The sequence below is a fragment of the Rhinolophus hipposideros genome (assembly GCF_964194185.1).
Source record: "Rhinolophus hipposideros genome assembly, chromosome: 21".
NCBI classification, from domain to species: domain Eukaryota; kingdom Metazoa; phylum Chordata; class Mammalia; order Chiroptera; family Rhinolophidae; genus Rhinolophus; species Rhinolophus hipposideros.
The window spans coordinates 7519180-7541367 of NC_138067.1; the positions used below are offsets into that span (position 1 = coordinate 7519180).

At 40.1% G+C, this 22188-nt stretch overlaps 1 protein-coding gene across 3 annotated transcripts in view; it reads left to right on the plus strand.

Annotated features, from left to right (window-relative positions):
• FTO (FTO alpha-ketoglutarate dependent dioxygenase) overlaps positions 1–22188 on the plus strand; it is a 341170-nt gene that overhangs the window by 134534 nt on the left and 184448 nt on the right. For all 3 annotated transcript variants that reach the window (XM_081030799.1, XM_081030801.1, XM_081030800.1), the window contains 3 exons: positions 2309–2388; positions 9212–9355; positions 14657–14776. In XM_081030799.1, coding sequence (XP_080886925.1) covers positions 2309–2388; positions 9212–9355; positions 14657–14776 — 344 coding nt within the window. The remainder of the gene's footprint in view (positions 1–2308; positions 2389–9211; positions 9356–14656; positions 14777–22188) is intronic.

Consider the following 22188-nt stretch of genomic DNA (forward strand, 5'->3'; position numbering starts at 1 on the left):
TATGACATTTATCTACCATTATTGTACCATACGGAATAGTTCCATTGCCTTAAAAATCCTCTGTAATCCTATTCATCCTCTTCCCTCTACCCGCAACTCCTGGCAACCACTGATCTTTTTACTGTCCCCATAGTTTTATCTTTTCCAGAGTGTTGTATAGTTGGAATCATATAGTATATGTAGCCTTTTCAGATTGTCTTCTTTCACTTCGTGATACACATTTGTTTTCTCATCTCTTTTCATGGCTTGATACCTCATTTCTTTTTAGTGCTGAATAATATTCCATTGTGTGAATGTGCCACAGTTTACATCCAGTTGATGGATGAGCTCTTTGAGTTCTTATGTCCTTATTGATTTTCTGCCTCATGATCTGTCCATTTCTGAAAGGGGATGTTGATGTCTCCAACTACAATAGTGGATTTGTCCATTTCTCCTTGCTGTTCTATTTTTTTTTTTTGCCTCACATATTTTGATGCTTTGTTATAAGGCCCATACACCTTAAAGATTGTTATGTTTTCTGGGAGAATTGACCCCTTTATCATTAGGTAATGCCTTCCTTTATTCCTGATGATTTTCTTTGCTTTGAAGTCTGCTCTAGTTAAAATTCATTTAGGTACTCCAGCTTTGTTTTAATTACTGTTGGTATAGTAAAGCTCTTTCTCCAGCTCTTTAGTTTTAATCTGTATTTGCCTTTATATTTAAAGTGAGTTTTTTGTTGACAAAATATAGTTGGCTCTTGTTTTTTTTTCATCCAGGCTGACAATCTCTGTCTTTTAATTGGTGTATTTAGATCATGGATGTGTTTAAAGGTATTGTTGATGTAGTTGGGTTAATATCTACCTCATTTTTTAATGTTTTTTTATGTGTTGCCCTTGTTCTTTGTTCTTATTTTTCCTCTTTGGCCATCATTTCTTCAAATGTTTTTTTCTGTCATCATCCATCCCCTGAGACTCAAATTACATTTATGTTAAACTGCTTACTATTAGGTCATGAGTCTCATACGTCATGGATGCTCTTTCTTATTTTTTGTTCTCTGTTTTTCCTTCGTATGCTTCATTTTGGGTAGTTCCCATTTCTGCGTATTCCAGTTCACTGATCTTTTCTTCTGCAGTGTCTAAAGTGCTGTTGAATTCATTCAATATGATATTTTCTTTCAGGTACTATGTTTTTCAAAAGTTCATTTTATTTCTTTATATATATGTGAAAGACAGTAAAGATGCATTTATCTTATGTATTATATACAGAGGGTGCCAAAAAATGTATACACATTTTAAGAAAGGAAAAACTGTATTAAAATTGTAATAGTCAATATATACTGATAGGAAAAGGTGAACACAAGTCACATTTGACTTCTGCAATTACAAGAGGGGCTCTTAAGTGGTTACCATCAGTGTAATTTTAATACAGTTTTTTTTTCCATGCTTGAAATGTGTATTCATTTCTTCAGCACCCTCTGTATATTAAGAAGTCACCCTTCTTGGTATCTTGGTAAGACGCTTCTGTTGCCTATGTGGGAACTCTGTTGCTGGGGAACAGTCCTCTTCATTTCTCTTCTTTGTAATACAGGAAGCGATGTCCTAGTGGAGGTGATACAGATTTTGCCTGACATGTGGCATCATTTCTTAGAACACACAACAACTCGGCCATTGGTTTCTCTCCCACTGCATGTGGTTTTAGGCATATTCTTTAGCCGATGAATTCACCACCTACTTCCCTCTTGGGTTGTGAATCCATAAGCTTGAACTCTGTTGGGAGAGCCAGAACTTTGCAACATGCTGAGTTGGTTGGTTTGTTGCCGGGAAAATTGTTAGGGCAAAATTGATAGTTTGATTGGGGAGAGAAAGACAGATTTTCGGATGAAAGATGTTCAACACCAAATAATATGAAAGAATTTTGTCTTATTCTGAAGGCACAGGTAGAAATAGGTATATCAAAAGAAAGGAACAGAAGTTCAACCGATAAATAGTAAACTTTGTGACGAGTGGGTATCATAAGACTGCAAATACGTAAGGTAACCATAGATCTCGTTTGCTAAGTACTGTTTTACACCTGTTGTCCTGGAATAATTATTAGTAAAATCCCCTTTCACTCTTGAAAGTGTCATGGTTTTGATGATCATCTTGTTTATAAAGAATGATTTAAAGAATACAAAGCAATTGTTAATTCCTTGAATTCCTATTGCCGTTCTACTTGAATGATGGATTTACTGTTTATTTTGTATTTTAGTTTAATAGTATATAGTGACTAATAAGTGTTAAGTATGTGTGTGGGTGTTTTTTTATTTTAATTTTTGGTATTTTTCCTGCAGATGATCTCAATGCCACCCACCAACACTGTGTTTTGGCTGGTTTACCACCTCGGTTTAGTTCCACCCACCGAGTAGCAGAGGTAAGTGTAAATAAAAATATGATTCAAACTTAATTGGATGTGGCAGAAGTGGTGGAATAAGCAATTTATCATAGAACTTTGGAAGAGTATTTGATAGGAAAATTGCTTCCATCTAACTTGACTTTAGCCTCTATTTACTTACATTTTTAGCTTTGAGTTGTGTTGGATAGTTTTAAAAAGTGTATTCACAGCGTGGGATAAGTACATTTTGCTTCTTTGGGGTTATGTTTCTTGGAAAAGGTAAATGCCCTTGGCATGTGTTGCTAGTTAGAGATTTTCTAAGGGGTTTGTATCTGTCAAGGTCAAGGGCAGGAGATGGCCAAAAGGAAATGGAACGGATTTGTGTGCTTGTGCATGTGTTAGCTGTGATTGGGCTCAGATGGTCAAGAATTTACGTTTCCCTTAACTTTCGGTCAGGCTTCTGGGCATGTGAATGTAAATTAAGGAGAAAGTTACAGTGCTGCCAAAATCTTCTGAGCTCTCCAGTTGTGTTCATAACCCAGACTTCATTGCTAAATTTTGCCACCAGTTGGAGTGGCCGATGGTCAGCCCATTAGACTAGTTCAGTATGGAAACTCAAGAGATAAAGAAGACTCTTAGTAGTCACCTTGGGTTACTGTGTGCTCAGTTGGGAAGGATTCCAGAGAGCAAGGGAATAATCATGCAAAGGATTACAGGTTTACCTCTTTCCGAGCTTGTTATCTGTGTTTTACTTTATAGTTTGCCTTTTTATCTTATCATAAGGGACCAGTGTGAGAGAGTTGAGCAGAAGGGATACCAGAAAAATGGCAGGGAAGCACAAGCCCGAGACTTTTTCAGTCCTCAGACTGTGTGGGTCTGTAAGGCAATGTCATGTCTTTTGGTCATTAAGTAGCTTTTCTGGTGGACTGGTCATGTTGCCATGTGGCAGAGAGGGCATGTGTGTCTGTTTCAGTCAAGATGCCAGCAAGCCCATCAAGCATTCCTTCCTCCCTTTATCCTTATCGTCCTTTCTTTTCTCTTTCCTTCACTCATTCATCTGAATATTTGAGTGCCTGTTGTGTGTGTGTTCAGCAGACTGCAGCCTTGAGAGACAGAGCCATCAACATGACAATTATGGCCACTACCTTTGTTGAACTTCCATTTTAGTTGGGGAGATAAATATTAAGCAGATAAATAATTATCTTAGAGACTTACATGTATAAGTAAATTCTGTTAGGAAATTGGGAAAGACGGGCGAGAGGGAGGGAAAGAGGGAGGAAGATATAAAGGAAGGCAAGGGAGGGTGAGGGGAATGGAAGGAGGGAGCAGTGAGTAAGCATTTATAGAGCATCTAATATGTGCTTTGCATTGTACAAAAACATACTTCATTTTTATACAATACAGGATGTTACAGGCATCTGCCTTTCTAGCGATAACCCTCCCAAGTGTCCTTTTCTTTTGGATCAGTTGGAGTGTGTGATTACTTGTGTATCCTTGCAGCTTTTAAAATCTAATCTGGAAGAGTAGACAAGCTGGTTAGCGCTGTGTTCAGAGGGCTGTACAAAATGATGCATGCAAAGTTTGGGAAAACATATTCGGTGACAATGACAATCATACCTACTTCACAGGGTTCTTCTGAGGATTAAATGAGTTAATACATGGAATTTCTTTAGAACAGTGCTGGGGTAGAGTATGCATTCAGAGAACATTGGCCACTACTACTATTAAATTACTACTACTACTGCTACTACTAGTAGTGTCTTTTTATTTATCCCAGTGGAAAACTAATAGGAGATGGGAACAACCAGAGCTCTGTATGGAATGCTATTCTGTCTCCGTTTATACATCAGCATATACATAGTAATAAAGCAAGAGACATTAAGTCTTCAGTGAGGCTGGATTGTAAGAGTTGCTGTTGATTGAAAGTACTACGCAGAAGAAGGGAAGTAATTTCAGTTCATCCATCCATTCTGCAAATGTTCATTGTCCAGCTATTCTCTCACGCACTTGTGAACAGGAATGGCCGACACAGTCAGTGTCTTCAAGCTGCTTGCAGTCTAAGAGTAGGCAGAGTGCAGAACAGAGAGAGTAGCAAACAGCATAAGGATTCGTGGGTGAGACGACGTGGAAGGCTTCAGCGTGTAGGAGTTGGGGGATTTTAAGACATTTTAGACAGCTAATGGGGTGAGGACTCGGGTGGGAATCCCGTGATTGGGGTGGCATGGAGATGCACGTGGAATACTGAGTGGCTGTGCTTTAACTGGATACCAGGCTGTCACAGAGGGAGTGTGGGCAGCGAAGGCTGATGCCCGAATGGGGCCAGATTGTGAGAGATCTTGAATGGCAGATTAGGTGTTTGGACTTAAGTTGGTTGGCAGGTGGGATATTGGTTATTATCTTGGTAGTGACATATTGGAAGCATCATCTGGTAGTTTTTTAATTGGTATACTTTCTGGAAAGCTACGTGGGGATATGTGTAAAGCACCATAAAATATTTGTATCTTTGATCTCATAACACTGTTTATGGAATCAAACCTAACAAAAATTTAAAAGAAGTGTAAAGATGTTTATCTAGCTTGATTAATAGTACTGCAAAGTTGGACAGAACCTTACTGCTTTATGTCATGGGACCAGTTAATTAAATGATGGAATATCGCCTCAGTGAGCAACCATTGAAAATGGTAGTTTTGAATATTTATGTACAAACAGTGAACAACAGCATATACATTGAATCATTGCATTAAAATTATTAAAATAGGGCCGGCCCGGTGGCTCAAGTGGTTAGAGCTCCATGCTCCGAACTCCGAAGGCCGCCGGTTCGATTCCCACATGGGCCAGTGGGCTCTCAACCACAAGGTTGCCGGTTCAATCCCTCAAGTCCCGCAAGGGATGGTGGGCTCCGCCCCCTGCAACTAAGATTGAACATGGCACCTTGAGCTGAGCTGCCTCCTGGATGGCTCAGTTGGTTGGAGCGCGGGCTCTCAACCACAAGGTTGCCAGTTCAATTCCTCGAGTCCCACAAGGGATGGTGGGCTCCACCCCCTGCAACTAAGATTGAATATGGCACCTTGAGCTGAGCTGCCGCTGAGCTCCCAGATGGCTCAGTTGGCTGGAGAGGGTCCTCTCAACCAACTACAAGGTTCGACTCCCGCAAGGGATGGTGGGCTGCGCCCCCTGCAACTAGAAACGGCAACTGGACCTGGAGCTGAGCTGCGCCTTCCACAAATAACACTGAAAGGACAACAACTTGAAGCTGAATGGCACCCTCCACAACTAAGATTGAAAGGACAACAACTTGACTTGGAAAAAAAAGTCCTGGAAGTACACACTGTTCCCCAATAAAGTCCTGTTCCCCTTCCCCAATAAAATCTTTTGATAAATAAATAAATAAATAAATAAATAAATAAATAAATAAATAAACCACTGTCAAAAAAATAATTAAAATAGGGTAAGGTGGTGGGATTATGTTTTCATCTTATTTAAAAACTTTTATTTCACCTTATATTATTGCTTTCAATAACAGAAGAGGGAAAAGACTTTTCTTCCCAACAAAAGTTACATTATTGTTTCCTTCAATAGAGAGGGAAAAAAATTCACACAATTTTATAGCCCGCACTTATTCGACAAATGTCCTCTCCCTACATACTAACATCACATGTCTTATCTGTGCCAAACAAAATGATGTGTGATTTGCTGCCTATTCATAATAGGGAGGAAACAGATTGTCTTAAGGAAATGATGTTCTGAAATTTATTTCAGTTAATCAGAGAAGAAGACTTTTCAGTTCTTCAGTTGTGTATGACTAGAGTATGTCTAATGGCTCTCACCCTTTATTTCATTTTAGTTTTTTTCTCGTTGTTACAGAATGTTCCTGGGACTCAACACAGAATATCTATTTTTTAAATTTACATTTTATGTATAATTATATTTTGAATAAGCAGTTACTCAAATGGTTCAAAACTGAAAAAGTACCTAAGAGTATACAGTTAAAGTCTCTTTCTCCCCAAGCCAACCATTTCCTTCTTCCCAGAGGCAACCAGTGTTATCAGATTCTTGTTGTCCTTTCAGTGATATTTAATACATATGTAAGCAAATACATATGTAAGTTAAAAATTTTTTTATACAAAGAAGAGCCTACGCTACACAGAATTGTGTACTATTTGTTTTGTTTTATTTTAGTAGATCTTGGTGAGAATTACTTATCAATATGTAATTCTTATCTAAGAGGAGGCGGTGGTTGGGTTTTTTTCGTTTTGTTTTGTGTGTGTTTTTTTTTTTTTTTTAGCTATGATACCAAAAGCACAAGCAACCAAAGAAAAAAATAGATAAATTGGACTTCGTCAAAGTTGAAAACTTTTATGCTTCAAAGAATACCATCAAGAAAGTGAAAAGACAACTCACAGAATGGGAGAAAATATTTGCAAATCCTGTATGTCACAAAGTGCTCGTATCTGGACTATATAAAGAATTCTTATAATGTAAAAATTAAAAAGATAATCCAAGTTTTTAAAATGGCAAAGGATCTTTTCCAAGGACAGTTCTCCAGAGAAGATATAATGGCCAATAAACACATGCCTATGCTCAACATCAGTAGTCATCAGGGAAATGCAAAGCAGAACCCCAGCACCTCATAGCCACCCCAGCAGCTCTGATGATATTAGAATCATAATCACAGTAACAGGTGTTAGCGAGGATGTGGAGAAATGCGAACCCTCACATGTTGCTGGAGGGAACGTAAAATGGTGCAGCCACTTTGCAGAAGAGTCCGGCACTCCCTCAGGAGGTTAAATACAGAATGAGCCTCTGACCCAGCAATTTTACTCCTAGACACACACCCCAGAGAAATGAAAACTTGTCCATGATTGTTCGTGGTAGCTTGATTCCTAATAGCCAAAAAGTACAAAGAACTCACAGGATCGTCACCTCCTTACTTGAATGGATAAACAAAATGCAGCATACGTATGCAGTTGCGTGCTATTTGACAATAAAGGCAAATGGAGTGCTGCTGACACAGGCGAAGACTTGGGTGGACCTTGAAAACCTTATGCTACGTGAAAGGAGCCAGTCACATATTGTATGATTTAATTTAGATGAAATATGCAGAACTGTCAAATCTGTAGACACAGAAGGCAATCAGTGTGCCCAGGCCTGGGAAGGTTAGTAGAAATGGGAGGGTGTGACTGCTTATGGATACAGGGTTTCTTTTTGGGGTGATAAAAATGTTTTAAAATTAATTGTCATGATGGTTGCACAACTCTGTGAATATACTGCAAAACATTGACTTGTATGCTATAATGGGTGAATTTTATGACGTGATTTATAACTCAATAAAGCTGTTATTAAAAACAAAAACAACAACAAACAACCCCCAGTCCTGGTCATAGGTTCTTTACATTAGGTAAAACTCTCCTCACCCAGAAAAAAAAAAAAGTATGTCTCCCTTCTTTTTTTTTTTGACTGCAAGTATGGCTCCACATATTTTATTTAACTGGTCCCCTATTGATGGGAAATTTAGATTGTTTCCAGTCTTTTGTTACACTAAATGGCAGAGCAGTCAATAAGCTCTTAGGTAGGCTACTTCATACTTTGGAAAGTAACGGTGCAAGTAGAATATGTTTATAGACAGAATGTCATTTTTTAGAAATGTCGTAGGGGTGTCTGTGGGACAGAAGTGAGTGGTAATTCGACTCTAGGTTTTGTTTTCTCTTGGTAGCAATTTGAAGCTGCCCGCCCTTGTGTTCCTAGCACACTGGGGCCTTCATACTAAAATCTGTCTTAGTCAAGCTTCTGTTTTTGGCACAGACTCTTTGTTTTTTTTTTTCCCCGGCTTGTCCATCGTAGTAAAATGGTGGTAACTGTGCATAGAAGTTTTGTACCAGGAAGTTAGCCTTCGACGTTATTTCTAAGGGATCAGTCTAAGGGACAAATATTAAAATAAAAATACTTTAGGAATACATTTCCGACGCTGGGTCTAAAGGATATTTATAGCTTGCTTGTTATCGTTCTAGGAAATCATGTCATTATCAAAACAAACAGATGCGTACTCCACCTGCGTCCTTTTCTTTTCTGACATAAGATCCTTCAAAGCAGGGGCTTTGTTCATTTGGCCCATTTTGCTCCCCCAGACCGAGAGGGTTGAACGAGTTATCTGTGCCCTTGCTGATACCTGCGTTCTAAGTCATGCTTTTGAACGTGCCTCGAGGGCATGAGCCACACCGTCTCCATTATTTGAAGAGTCTATCCCACCAAGGACTGCAATTGCCTAGTGCGTGCTTTTTGCAGAAAAGGAAAATGAGTTCTTTGCCCTGCATTTATAACTTCACTTTTTTTCTCCTCCTGCCATTACTGTTGTCTGTTGTGTACTTTTGAACCAGGTCTACACTCAGGTTGCCTTTCTTTCCCATTGTTAGGTTCAGGGCACTTGAGATAAAAATCAGTGTCCTTGACTTCTTGGTTAATTAGTTATTCACTCAATAACTACTTATTAAGTTTTTGTTACATGTAGGACTCTTGGGGCCTTAGCCTGAGGGAGCATGCTGTTTCGTGGAGATACGAGGCCTACATCATATCATTAGAGATATGAGGCCTACGTCATATCATTAGATATGAGGCCTACGTCATATCATTAGAGATCTGAGCCAACATCATAAAGGAAAACCAGCAGGATGAGTGGTCCAGGCGAGGCCATGCTGCCAGCACAGAGCCCAGTGAGCCACCACAGTCATTCTTAAGGAGTATAGGCTGAGCTGGAAGGGTGACAGGTGAATGCACAGAAAGGGGACAGATGTGTACAACCCCAGGAAGGGAGGCGTGGTGAACTTGGAGCTTACTTATAATCTTGACTGCTGGTCTGTCTCTGCAGTGCTCGACGGGAACCTTGGATTATATCTTACAGCGCTGCCAGGTGGCTCTGCAGAATGTCCGTGAGGAAGTGGACAGCAGTGATGTCTCTTTGAAATCCTTGGAGCCTGCAGTTTTGAAACAAGGAGAAGAAATCCACAATGAGGTAAGGATTATGAACAGTGAAGCCTCTGAGATCCTATTCTACTTACAAGCTTACCAGTTATTCTGCCTTGTTTCATGTGGATGTAAGACATGAGACTCCTAGGTCAGAGACAAAGGACGGTTTGTTACTTACAGCAGTAGCTAGAGTATCAGCATTTTTGTGCCAGTTCTCCAAGCCTCTGTTTCCACAGGGCAGTGCAAAGTGGGCCAGATAAGACCACATGGGCGCATAGAGGGGTTGCCTTATAGGAGAGGAACCTGAACTAAGTGAACCCAAATGTTTTATGATAGGTCGTAAGCATGCCTGTCCTTTGCTCCAAATCAAGACACTGTCTTTATCCTCTCAGTCTGTTAGCAAACCTGCCCTTCTTTCTGGCAGGAGACACTGTGTCTTCCAGGGCTTTTCACTATGCAAACATCCACGCAATGAGAGTCTGAAACAAAGGACAGTCAGTGCCTTGCTTACAAGCCATGCAGAAATACAAGAGACCCAAGAAGAATAGTCTCCAGCACATCTAAGGGGAATTGAGGGTGGATCCTAGGAGCAAGTGTCAGCGCTTTGCCTTTTATTTAGTAGTTAGAATTCTGCAGTCTGTGAGACCAGCAGGTACGGATCCCGGGAGTGAGTTTCACAAACTTTGCTGTTCTCTTGAATACCTTTTTGGCTACATCTTTGGACCACATATATTTTTGTCTATTTAATACATTTTAAAATCAACTCATTTTTTACTAAATACAATTCTCTAAAAAGGAAGCTTTATATTGCCACTTTAAGTGGAAAGCCAGCATCAGTAGCCAAAAGAAGAAGTAACCAGAAAAACCAGAGGCAGTGAAAACGGAGCAGTGTTATTAAATTCCAGCAGATGTGTTGCTGGGAGAAGGCTCTGAGCCTAAAGTCTTCATTCTTCCCATTAAGATGGGAGATAGTGTATTACTTCATGTATATTCTAAAAGTCACTGAATTCTATGTATGAAGAGGGTGAATTTTATGGTGGGTAAATTACACCTCAAAAAAAAAGCCCTATTAAAAGGAGAAAAGAGTTTGCAAAGTGGTAGAGAATTGCTGAAGATTATCACCAATGTGAGAGTTTCTCTTTGGTATAATTAGAAGGATTGATGGAGAATTTGGAATGCAAAATACTCTCATTCGCTTCAATAAATAATTACTGACCATGTGCCAGGCATTCTTCTGGGTGTTTCAGGATATACTGGTAAAGAAAATAGACATTCTTGTTTAGGGAGGTGACAATAAATAATAAACATAACACATGAGTTAATTATATAGCATGTTAGATGTTATAAGTGCTACACAAAAACCAAACAGAGCAAGGCAATGGAGATGGAGAAAACTAGAGTACATCCCCACTGATAAGATGTCCTTTGAGCAGAGGCATGAAGGAGGTGAGGAATGAACCATGTGGATATCAGAGAACATGAGGAACAGTGTTTTGAGTAGAGGGAACAGCCACTGCAAAGAGAGACTGCCTGGTGTTCACGGACTAGTTAAGGGGCAGTCTGATTCGAGGGGTGGGAGTGAGGCTGTGAGTGAGAGGAGACGAGGTACCTTGAAGGTTTGAGGGCCCTGTGAAGGACAAGGACTTTCCATTTTACTCTGTAGGGAATGGGGTGTCATGAAGGGATTTTGAGCAGAAGTAAACCTTCTGCTTCCACAATGCCATCTCATCCCTTTAAAGAGATATTTAATGTCTTAGCAGCTGCTCCACAGTTTGTGAAACGTTGCCATAACCTCCAGACCCAAAGACAGAGAAATTCTGCCTTTCAGGGGAATTACAACCACTTCCAGTGCTAAGTTGGATCCAGGATTGGTGTTCTTTCCTTCATTGTGCCCCATCCGTGTCCCCCTTCTCTCCCATCAGCCTTTGCTAGAGACATTGCCGGTAGCTAGAACTTCAGGGAAGATAAGCATTATGGGCCTGGTGACCTCCCTGAATTAGACGTGGGAGCCATTACGTCTTTCTCCATATTTGTAGTGAAACAATTCTGATCTGGAAATGTAGGTATGTCCTTTTCTAAAAACCTTGCCTTTGGAGAGTCAGGCTGGCAGAATGGGTGCTCCCTTTAACATCACACAGGAGCTATTTTTTTCTCCCCTGTCCTTTCTGGTCTTAATCTGCGACTGCATCACCATGGAGGGGTCTTGGGCCACAGTCAAGCCGCTGCCCTGCTGATGGTTCGTCCCTTCCTTTTGCCCCCATGGCTGTGAGCCCCCCGGAGGGACTGCACTCTGGAGAAGGAATGAAGACCCTACTCCGGTCACAGCGGGAACTTGATCAGTCCGTCAGTGTGATTCGGCTGTTTTCATTCAGCCGTGAAGTAATAGGGCTTCTGCTCTGAGCCCTTCACCTTTGGGTTTTGTGCAGTGTCTACCCTGCAGCTTCCCTTTGGGGAGAAAAAACAACCTGCTTTTTCTTTTCTCTGTTCTTTTCTTTTTTCTTTCCTCTTTTTTTTTTTTTTCTGTAACTCAAACTCTGAATCAAGAAGCTGGAAAAATTTTTTTTGGCTTCATTAATTAATTTTAACTAAGGAGCCAACTACTTCTCTTGGCATTCGGGAAGCTAGTGAGGGTGGCATTTGATTACAATCCTGTAATATTTTTGCCCGCAACATTAAAATGAAAAAGTCAGGTTCTGGAGTTGAGTAAAATGCATGCCAGTGGGTTTGATGCCCACAAAGATTGTATCTCATGGGCAATACTTTCACTCAAGAATACAACTCTGTTGGGAGTAAGTCAGTCCTCTCAGTTTTGAATGTTTCTGACTGGCTTCAAGGAGCGAGGGGTGGGCATGAGAAGTTAGAACTTGTCACTGCTCAGAAAATGTCCTAAGATTGTGACATCCTTGAAGACAAGAAGTCCTAGGCCTTGTGGCCTCGTTCAGTTTGTATTCGTAGCATCTGGCAACCACATGGCACATAGTGGGCCGTTCATTATTAACCCACTTAATCCTCACCACAAACCTATGTGGTTATTATATAATTATCTTTATTTTACAGAAGGTATGGCTGTTTGGTAGTGGAGCCCAGTTTTGAACTGGCTCCAGAGCCATCTTTTTTAACTATGACATTGTCTGCCTTAAAAGAGAGTTGGGCATCTGCGGAAAAAGATGAAGTCATGATTTCCTGAACAGCGCAGGGTCTTTCTTTGCCCTCTCGTCTGTAGCTGAGTCTCCAGGTCTGCCCCTCTCCTTATTTCTGAGTTTGAATTTACAGAAATCCAGACTCTAGTGTGCGCTGAGAGGTTGACTGAGCTAATTCCCTCTGATCATCTGTTTTATTTCCTGGGACACCATGGTTGCCAAGGCTGATACGTTTCGTCCTCAGATAGTCCAAAGATAGGAAAACTTTCAGAAATGGTTTCCATTCTCCCGAACATAGGGCGTGATGCTTTGCTGATAGGTTGTTCCTGTAGTGGGAACCAATTTCACGTGAAATCTATTTTAAAAAAGAGCTCTTTTTGTTGTTGTTGTAATACGTAATGTTGTTAAACCTGTGTCTTCCGAGAAGCTGAACTACACACACTTGTATTTATTCTGCTTTCAAAGCCGTCAAGCTTACTTCTGTTAACCACTGTCTTTTAATACCACCGATAAGGTTTAGCAGGTATGGTCGTAATATTGTCTACATTCCTTTTTTTTGTTTAAACAGCTTTAGCTGAAATCAGTTCTACATATCAAACAAACGTTTAGTTAATGTAAACTAAAGCCCTTTCATATGACTTGGTGTTCTCAGGTTAGTTGTTTGAGCCATTTTCACCATCGTTAAATGTTTACAAGTTGCTTTTGTGTGCCTCATGCAAGTTCAATATGGATAAACAAAACAATTCTTTGTGGTAACAGGTAAAGATTATAATACCTCTGTGTCTGTATGTGGAACATGATTACCTTAGCCAAACCCGGTGACCTGACACTAAGCTGTGAAAGCGCTCCATTTCTTTAGAGGGCAGAGGTAGAAAGAGTTTTGGGGATGAATGGAGCTGTACGTACTTTGATGGTCAAATTTAAATTTCAAGTTGAAGATGAGTGCTAGAAGATTTGGAAAATAGACTGGAACCAATTTCTTACCCTTTCAAAGCTTTACTCAGCCTGTCATCTACATATGTGAGGATTATTTTAATTGCAGCAGGCAGAAAATGCAACCTGAACTGGTTTAAGCAAAGAGGACTTCAGGAATCGCGCGATCGAGAGTCAGATGATGTCACCAGGACCTGGGTTTTGTATATTCATCTTGCAGTTGCTTCTTGCTCTGTTGCCACCATGCTTCCCATCCTGCAAAATGGTGGCAGAATCTTCTTCCTGTATCTTCTGACCGTCTATAGTCTCAAAATTTACTCTGATGGAACATACGCCTGTAACCCCCAAACCCAATTCTGGGACTAGAGAAATGTGGTGGCCTGATGGGCTCAGACTCAGGTCGCACTTTGCACCCCTGGTAGTAGAGCTGGAGCCCCACCCAGACCACATGGACTGAGACTGGGGGAGGGGAGCGGTTATCAGGTGGGTAGGGGGGTTTGGCTACCATAGAAGGAGGAAAGCTAAGGAGACCAATAGTAGAAGTTTACCATAGTAGGTTCATAGGAAGGAAAGAAAGTTATCAGTGTCTTTCCTGTGTTTTGTACCTATTGTCATTTGCCCTAAGTTGAAACGTGACCATTTGAATGGCTCTGTAGGTTTAATGTATGTGTGCCTCCATAATTCACTTCACATCGTTTCATTATATGGGTAGACGTTATCCCCTGCGCTCCCTGGCTCCTGCGTCAGTTCTTTTTTTGGCTGTACGATATTATTTATTGTATTTTTTAAAGTTAAAGTATAGTTGGGTATGGTCTTCATTTATTTTAAGTCTAAGAAACTTAAAATTGGTATCTCATGTGTCTCCTTACTCTTAATGCTAGTCTTTAATAAAGGTGTCTCATAAAAAACACAGTTTGCTTGATTTTATCTTTCCCCTCATGCATAGTACGGGCTGCTGTACCCTTTAGGATCTGAGCATTTGTTGTCAATTGGTTTGTAATTCCCTCACGTCGGACTGATAAGTGTGACTGACCATCCCTGCCCAGCCTGACCTGGGCCGTCTTACTAAGATGTAAGACTCCTTATTCCTTGACTTCGCAGAAATGCTCTAGAGACCAGAAGTTATATCGGGAACTGGTTCGGCTGAGCTTTTCTCACCTTTTCTCATCCTGTGGCTCTTCAGTTACTGGAGGAGAATTGAGTGACGAAGTTATTGTCCTTGATCGTCCATCACAAGGGCATTATAACCAGTGCCTTGTCTTCATGGTCCACAGGTCGAGTTTGAGTGGCTGAGACAGTTTTGGTTTCAGGGCAGCCGATACAGAAAATGCACCGATTGGTGGTGTCAGCCCATGACTCAGCTGGAAGAACTGTGGAAGAAGATGGAATCTGCGGTGAGTACTGGAGGTCTGCAACCGTCTTCTCGGGGATATTGTGCTGTATAACTCCTCTGCTGCCTAATTTGCTTAGGTAAATGCATATTTAATTATTCTAAATGACTGAGTTAGGTTACCTTTGGTAAGGTAACGGAACAGGCAGGATTTTGTCAGTACAGCCTCCGTTCAGTTCATGCACATCTTTTGAGCATTTCCTACATGTAAGGTGCCATATTAGACACGTGCTGTCAAGTGACGATGAGGGGAGCGCTGTCCAACAAGAATATCTAAAATTCGATGGCATTCTTTTATGCGCACCAGGCACTATTCTAAAGGTTTTCCCTCTACTAAGTTTTAAAATGTTTGCAACGGTCCTACGAGCTGCGGAAACTGTTGTGAGCCTTACTTTACAGATGTGAAAACCGAGGCTTTAGAGAAATTAGTGCCTTGTCAAGGTCACTGAGTAAGTGGCAACGCCAGATGAAAACACAGGCTGTCTGGCTCTAGAGCTCGTGCTCTTAACCACTACATCCAGTTTAACAAGGAGAGAGACTCGAATATAGCCAGGTGTTACATTAGCTAAAATGAAATCCTGTAATAGAGACTTTTTAAAAAATCACAGTCCAGAGGAGGGAGTATTAAATTCAGACTACTGGAACGGGAACTGTTGTGAAACAGCAGATGTGGCTTTCGGGGACCTTGGATGGGGAGGAGTAGGGTCGGATAGGGCATTTGGAAAGGAATTTAGGCTCCAAGAACTGTAAACACGAGATCAGAAGTGGGATTTACAGTGCGACTAGAACAAGGAATATCAGAGGATGGAGCAGGAAGTGTTGCTGGAAGGCAAGTTGAGGCCACATGGAGGTTGATTTAAGCCTTAATTTAACTAAGTAATAATAACAAATACTTACACGATACTTATTAAGTACCAGGGACTATTCTAAATGCTTTACATGTAACTTATTTAACTTTTATGACAACCTCATAAAGTAGGTGTTATTTTCCCCCATTTTACAAATGAGGAGATTGAAACACATGAGGTCTACATCACTTCCCCTAGGTCATCTACTCTAAGTGGGGAGCTGGGATTTGAACTCAGGAAGGTTGGCTATAGGGTCGTGCCCTTCACCACCTCACTGTTCCACCTCCAAATAGTTGAATTTGGAATGTAGTGGAAAAGTGATAAAAGCCTGCTAAACTCTTGAGAGAGTGCCAGTGCACAGTCTTTGAAATGTGCTGGAAACAATGAACTCATCTGCAAAAATGGGTAGCTATTTTTGCTAATCCCTCTTTTATAATAATGAAAATATCAAGTCACAACCCTGGAGGGACCCCAGTTTGAAAGTCTGCATAAGAATCCAGAAGTCTCTGCCTTCCAGACGTCTCCTCAGATCTTTAAACCATGGCTTTTCATTGATACAAGTCTGAGGAAGGAATGTTATAATCCTTCTTTTAGTGCACTGAGAGTATCACAAAAATGGATTTCTCCAAAGAAACGAATCAATGCAAGAGTGAGTGTCGTAAAAATGAGTTGGAGGTAATGAAAAGTTCATGCCTAAATCTCCTTAGTTAGTTCTATTCCTAAAATTAGCCTGGATGGAGTGTGCTCCATTTTTATGGGATAGATATATAAAGGCAGCTTCAGTTTCAGGCAGTTTTTTTTTTGTTGTTTTTCGTTCTGGTTTTGTCCGTTTACATCTGAGTTAGGACTTATTTATTTGCTGAACCTTGACTCGAAGACATGAGCTGGATTTTGGGACTGTAATTTGACAACGCTATGAATTAGAGTTGGCAAACAAATAAGAAAGGAACTCACTGATGATTTTGTTAAAAATGGTTTTCCACTGCTTTTGTTCAAGCCGTTTCTTTTTTTTTTTTTTTTAAGGGAAATCTTTGGTATCGTGAGTTTCTCAGTGATGTTCATGATGAATTCATGTAAAAGATTTAGTTATAATGTTTTTTTTAATTTGGGGGCGATGGCACTTTAGATGGAATGTCTTCTAGTTACTTTATAAACGCTCATGTGAAAAATGCTGAAAAGAAGAGCAATCTTGGGAATTCTGCGGAGTGAGTTTCCTTGCAGCCGGTGTGGCATTACTCAGTGTCCCGAGTGAAATGAATGGCCTCAGTGTCTGTCCCTGAGCCTCAGGATGATCCTTATCAGCAGAGTGGAGGCTTGGGCCAAGATAAAAGGGATGGTACTTCTAAATTAAATCTGAGCATCGCTTCAAGCCTTTTTTAATGACTTTTAACAAATGCATCATAATTTATTTTCACCACTGGAGGAGACAGAGGAGAATAATCACTGGGAATGTCGACGGGTCTGGCTCTGTGCGGTGCCATCTGGTTTTCGTGGACTCAGGGTGGAGCTGGCACTGGCTGCTGCAATTCCGGCTTTGTACCCAAGCCCGCCTCATATTTTTTCAGTCGCGAACAGTAGGGGGCAATGTTGAGCTACCAGTTGGAGGCCCCCAGCCGCTGGCCTTTCAGGAAAATGCATACAAATGTACCATTAACTGTCAAGAATTATCCCCGTTGCTTCAAGTTAGCTGTAATCTCCGAGATTCCATAACACAGGAAATCAGTTGTGGGTTAACAAATTCAACAGCAATTTAACATAAAAAGTGCAGTGTTTGGGGCACATTTGGATCCTATAGAATTAGACTAATCTAAACGGCATTTCTGAATGTACTCACTTTGCTTCCAGGGAATATATTACTCAAAATTATTATCCGTTTAGACAAATGATTCTTCTTTATCTTTATGCTTTTTTTTTTTTTTTTTGAATTGCAAAATCGTGCGTGTTGTGGAAAGACTTCTCTCATTGATGTGTTTTTTTCTGTCCTGTATCATAGCATTGATCTCTTTGGGCGAGGAAATAAAACAGAAAACCTCAGGCAATATGTACATTACTTTTCACCTTTTGCTTATGAGTAAAGCAACCTCTGCCAGCCCTTGTATCAGGGAAGAGACTTGTGTTGTAATTTCTCTCTGTCTTGGTGTTCTTTTTTTCACTCTGTGGTCGGACGGTGTAGTCTCAGGTAGGATATAGAAGAAGAATGGAAAATGAGCTTTGAAATTGCGTTTCTTCCATTAATGGTAATTGCTTCACATGTCATAACCAGTCACATATTTCAAACAGTTGAGTCAGCCGTCTCCCGAGCTCCCCTGTCCTCGACTGCCTACTCCCTGTTCCAGCAAGCACCGTTTTTATCACGCTGTTTATTCTTGCCACTTCTCTCCCTGAGGATAGTTTTACTTGGTGCCTGCTCTTGTGATGTAAATGTTAAACCTTATATTTGAATGACATTCTGATAAAATATCACATTTTTCCCTGAATATTACCTCATGAATTAAACCCAAAGCAACATAACCCTTTCTTATAACCCAGGAATTTAGTCCAACCTTTCCTCTCATTTTGCTCTCTATTCAGGAAGGTATTATAACACTGTAATACTATTCAGATATCTGTATTTTATTTTATTTTTTTAAACCGCCCCCCCACCCCACATCTGAGATTACTGTATTATGAGGAGACACTACAGGATAAGAGAGAGTTACCATTTGAAAGAAACTGTACAAGCTTTGCTTTCTGGGTAAAGAGAAATATGAAAAGCCGAAATCTCCTGTGAGGTGAGGAAGTCTTGCTGTAGCCAGAGATTCAATGGATAGGCCATTTGTCTCTCAGGGTCTGGTATCGCGCTTTGCAAAACTGACATTTATTTTACCTATAAAATGTTTTAACACTGTCAAATTCACAGTGATCCAGAAAAGACTGCTAGGTGTGATGTCCTCTAAATTGATGACATTTACTCATTTCCTTTTGACCTTAAAAAAAAAAAAAAAAAAGGTCAATTTGGTATAATCCATGGAAATATTCTAGAAGTTTCCAGAGTAAACATTTTCAGAAGTACTGATGATTTATACTGGAGAGAAATATCTTCATGCTTTTTTTCATTGCTTTTTCTCTCTTCGAGGAGAAGAGTAGATCCTGATCGCTTTGAATATTTAGAATTGCACTTCCTGTCTTGACAATTCCTGTGCTGGGATCGCAGTGCCTTTATTTATATGGCAGTTGGCCTTCATAAGCTTTATTGACTTCAGTGGGTAGGAGCCAAGGCTGGATTATTTTAATGTATCCGTTTTGAAACAGTGTAAAACACAACATATAATTATGTTAGGTAAGCCATAGGCTACTTTTAATTTTACCCATTTATGTTAAAATTTGGCACAGGAGAACAGCAGAGAGATGTGGAAAATGAGTAGGTGTTTTATTTTAATACTGTTACCTGTCTTTTGTTGTTCAAGTTTTAAAAGAGAATGTGAAGGTTGTCCTTTACAAGTCAGTAGTAATAGTTTAATTTCAAGATGAGTCATGCGTCTCCCCCCTGTCATTCTGGCCTGTGTAAATAATCTCACTGTATAAATCAGCTCATGCCAGGAGTCTGTCCACTGCTGTCTGGGGGAGCCCTTCACAGTATAGGTTACACAGTCGGAGGCTGTGACGGAGCTGAGGAGCACTTTGTTTTTGGAGAGATTAATGAAGCTATCACCGCAGTGCTTTAGATTGAAATCTCTGGAACCGAATAGAGGAACAAGGCTGCTTTGTCACGTGCTGAAATATATGCTGAGTGTACTTACTGGGTTTTGCTATCCTGTTATAGCTTAATTAGCCAAGTTCATTTTAAACGTTCTTCTAGGATTAAAGATTTTGGGGGGTATTAGGGAGAAAGTGATTTAAGTAAATATTGATGGTTTATCCACACTCATGGTGAAGTCACCCACTTCTATGTATCCATATGGATATCTGTATTTATATTTATACATATATATGTATGTAACAAATATATATATATATATACACACATATATATATATATATATATATATATATATATATATATATCCTGTCCTGTTCATGTATATACCAAATTATGTTTCCTAACAGAATCTTGTCTTTTGTTTTCAGAGTTAGCATTTCTGATGCAGGAGCAGGAATATATTCTAGTCATTTAGGATCTGGTGTGAGATGTCCGGTGGTTTTAAATGAAAATAATTCCCTTCTCCCCTTTTCGACTGGTATGGTACAGGATAAGCACAGATCGGAGGCAGGTAAATAGTCACAAGCACCCAGTAATTCAAATTATGTACGTGGTCACTGAGTTTTGGACCTCCATGTTTAACTTTGGAAGTTTGGGGAAAAAAAGAGAAAAAAAAGGTAGTTGCCAGCTACAGTGGCTTGAAATCCTGGGCTCACATTTTTTATTATCTTAAATGTGTTCACCGAAATTTGGTTCTTTCCATTGTCCTCCCTCCCCAGCCACCCACTCCCATTCCCCACAGCTGTATTGTTCTATTAAGAGTAAAATATCTGGGAGGAAATTGTACATGTAATTTAGCAATGAATTTTTAACACGTTTTGATACCTTCTTTGATTGCCTTCTGGATTTCTCTCAGATTTTTCCAATTTTTCCCTTAGTTGCTACAGAGTTAGTAATGATTTAAAAAATAAAATGAAAAAGTGTTGTGTCTCCTGCCTTTTTGGGAAGAAATTTACAATTCCAAGAGAATTCAGGCTTAAGCCTTAGAAACAGAATGTGCATTGAAAGCACAAAGGAGTATGTTTATGATTCTCTTTGAAGTGTTTTTGCAACTGGATAAGGAAAATTTTAGAAATCGTCTGATAGTGTTCAGGGTAAATACTTAAACCCCTTTAGAGAATTTCACACGCAGATACTGTGCAGCAGAAAAAAGGGATACTTATGTTTCTTAAAGCTGCTACAGCCTACAGCTTTGTACTTAAAGACAGAGGTGTTGAATAGAATTCTACTGAGGATACATCTAGTGACAATATCTGCAAGAACATCAGAGCAAACCAGTGGGTAGGACTTTCTGTTTTTAACCCTTCCTTGAGCTGTGTGAGAGCTGGGCTTTACTGGTACCGAGGACTAGAAATGTTAAGAGGATGGTCCAGTCCTCTGCTCTGCACACAATAGGAACAAAGGTTAAAAATGCCAAAGATGCTGAAGCAAAGTGACGGATGGGAGCTAGGAAATACCAAATGAAAGCCTTCCCATCACGCTCGGCTCCTGTTAGTGTATGGAAAGAAACACCGGAGTAAACAGCCACGCTTTCTATGTTAGCCTCAGTTTCGTGGGCTTTAGTTAAATTGTGCTAGCCTTTGTTAAATAGACACACACACATTGCGCACACATTCTAAATATATATATATATATATATATATATATATATATATATATATATATATATATATATATATATTTTTTTTTTTAATGGATGAATTCTGTTGTTTTAAATAATTTTAACTGTGCAGGAATTCAGATTGACGGAAAGGTGTGGAGCTCCTGCTACTTTTCCCTGGGGTGCTATTACAGCCTTGGCTACTGGAATTTTCACTAGTAAACCATCGTAGCATTTCAGATGTTAATTCAGAAATCCTGGTGGCAGATTGGGGTGTCAGGAATTTCCTCTTTCTCCTGGAAAAGATACAGCATAAAACAAACGCATACTTCTTTTCCTCTAGTTTTTTTGGGGCAGCTCCAGTCTGTCATTTATCTTACTCTGAATACCTTTGAGATAGTCGAGAAGAATCTCAGTCTAGAAAAATGAAGTTATGTTTTAAAAAAAAATAATCAGCAGATGTAGTTTTGAATGGGAAGCAAGATTTCCGGAGTATGTGTGCAGTTCTTGGGAATATTTTCAAGATTTTAGGATCTCTTTTTCCCCAAGTTGATTAATTGAATGGTTCCTTAAACTGTTACCTTCTGAAGAAAATTCTTAGGATGATCCAATGAGAAAGCCTGTAAAGTGTACAATACTGTCCATAATCAAGGCACCACCAGGAGAGCGTTTAGAAGGAAGTGTCAACAGTCCTCCTATTAGGGACCCTCACTTAAAGGTCATCTGACCGAGTCTCCCTTCCCCTTTTCTCATTTCCCTTCCTCTGGAACTAGGCTCAGTCCTAGAGCTGAAGTGACTTACAGCACCTTGGAGCCCAGTGCTACTCTGGGAACGTTTCTGCTCCACTGTGGGCTACATACTTGGGAGGCTGGGCTGGGAATCTTTCCATATTTTGCAAACATGTCTTTGGGGAAATGCGTTCCAAGCGCCAAAATCTCACCTCACCAAGCGTGCTGGGAACACGTTAAGGTGGCTCCTCCATGTGTTAAAGGCAACATAACCGTCATCCTGCTTTCCCCTCATTTGACATCTGCAAACGATGACATGTTTTTTCAAACCAAAGGAAGTTGTGATGATGTTGCCTTTTCAGTATCTTTGTTATCATTGGTAGGTGATATTTTTAACACCATCTTTTCCCTCACATATAAATTATGGTTGACTTTTTTTGTGTTTTCTCCCTGTGATCTCAGCACATCTGGAACCACCTGTGACAATCTCATTTGTAAATT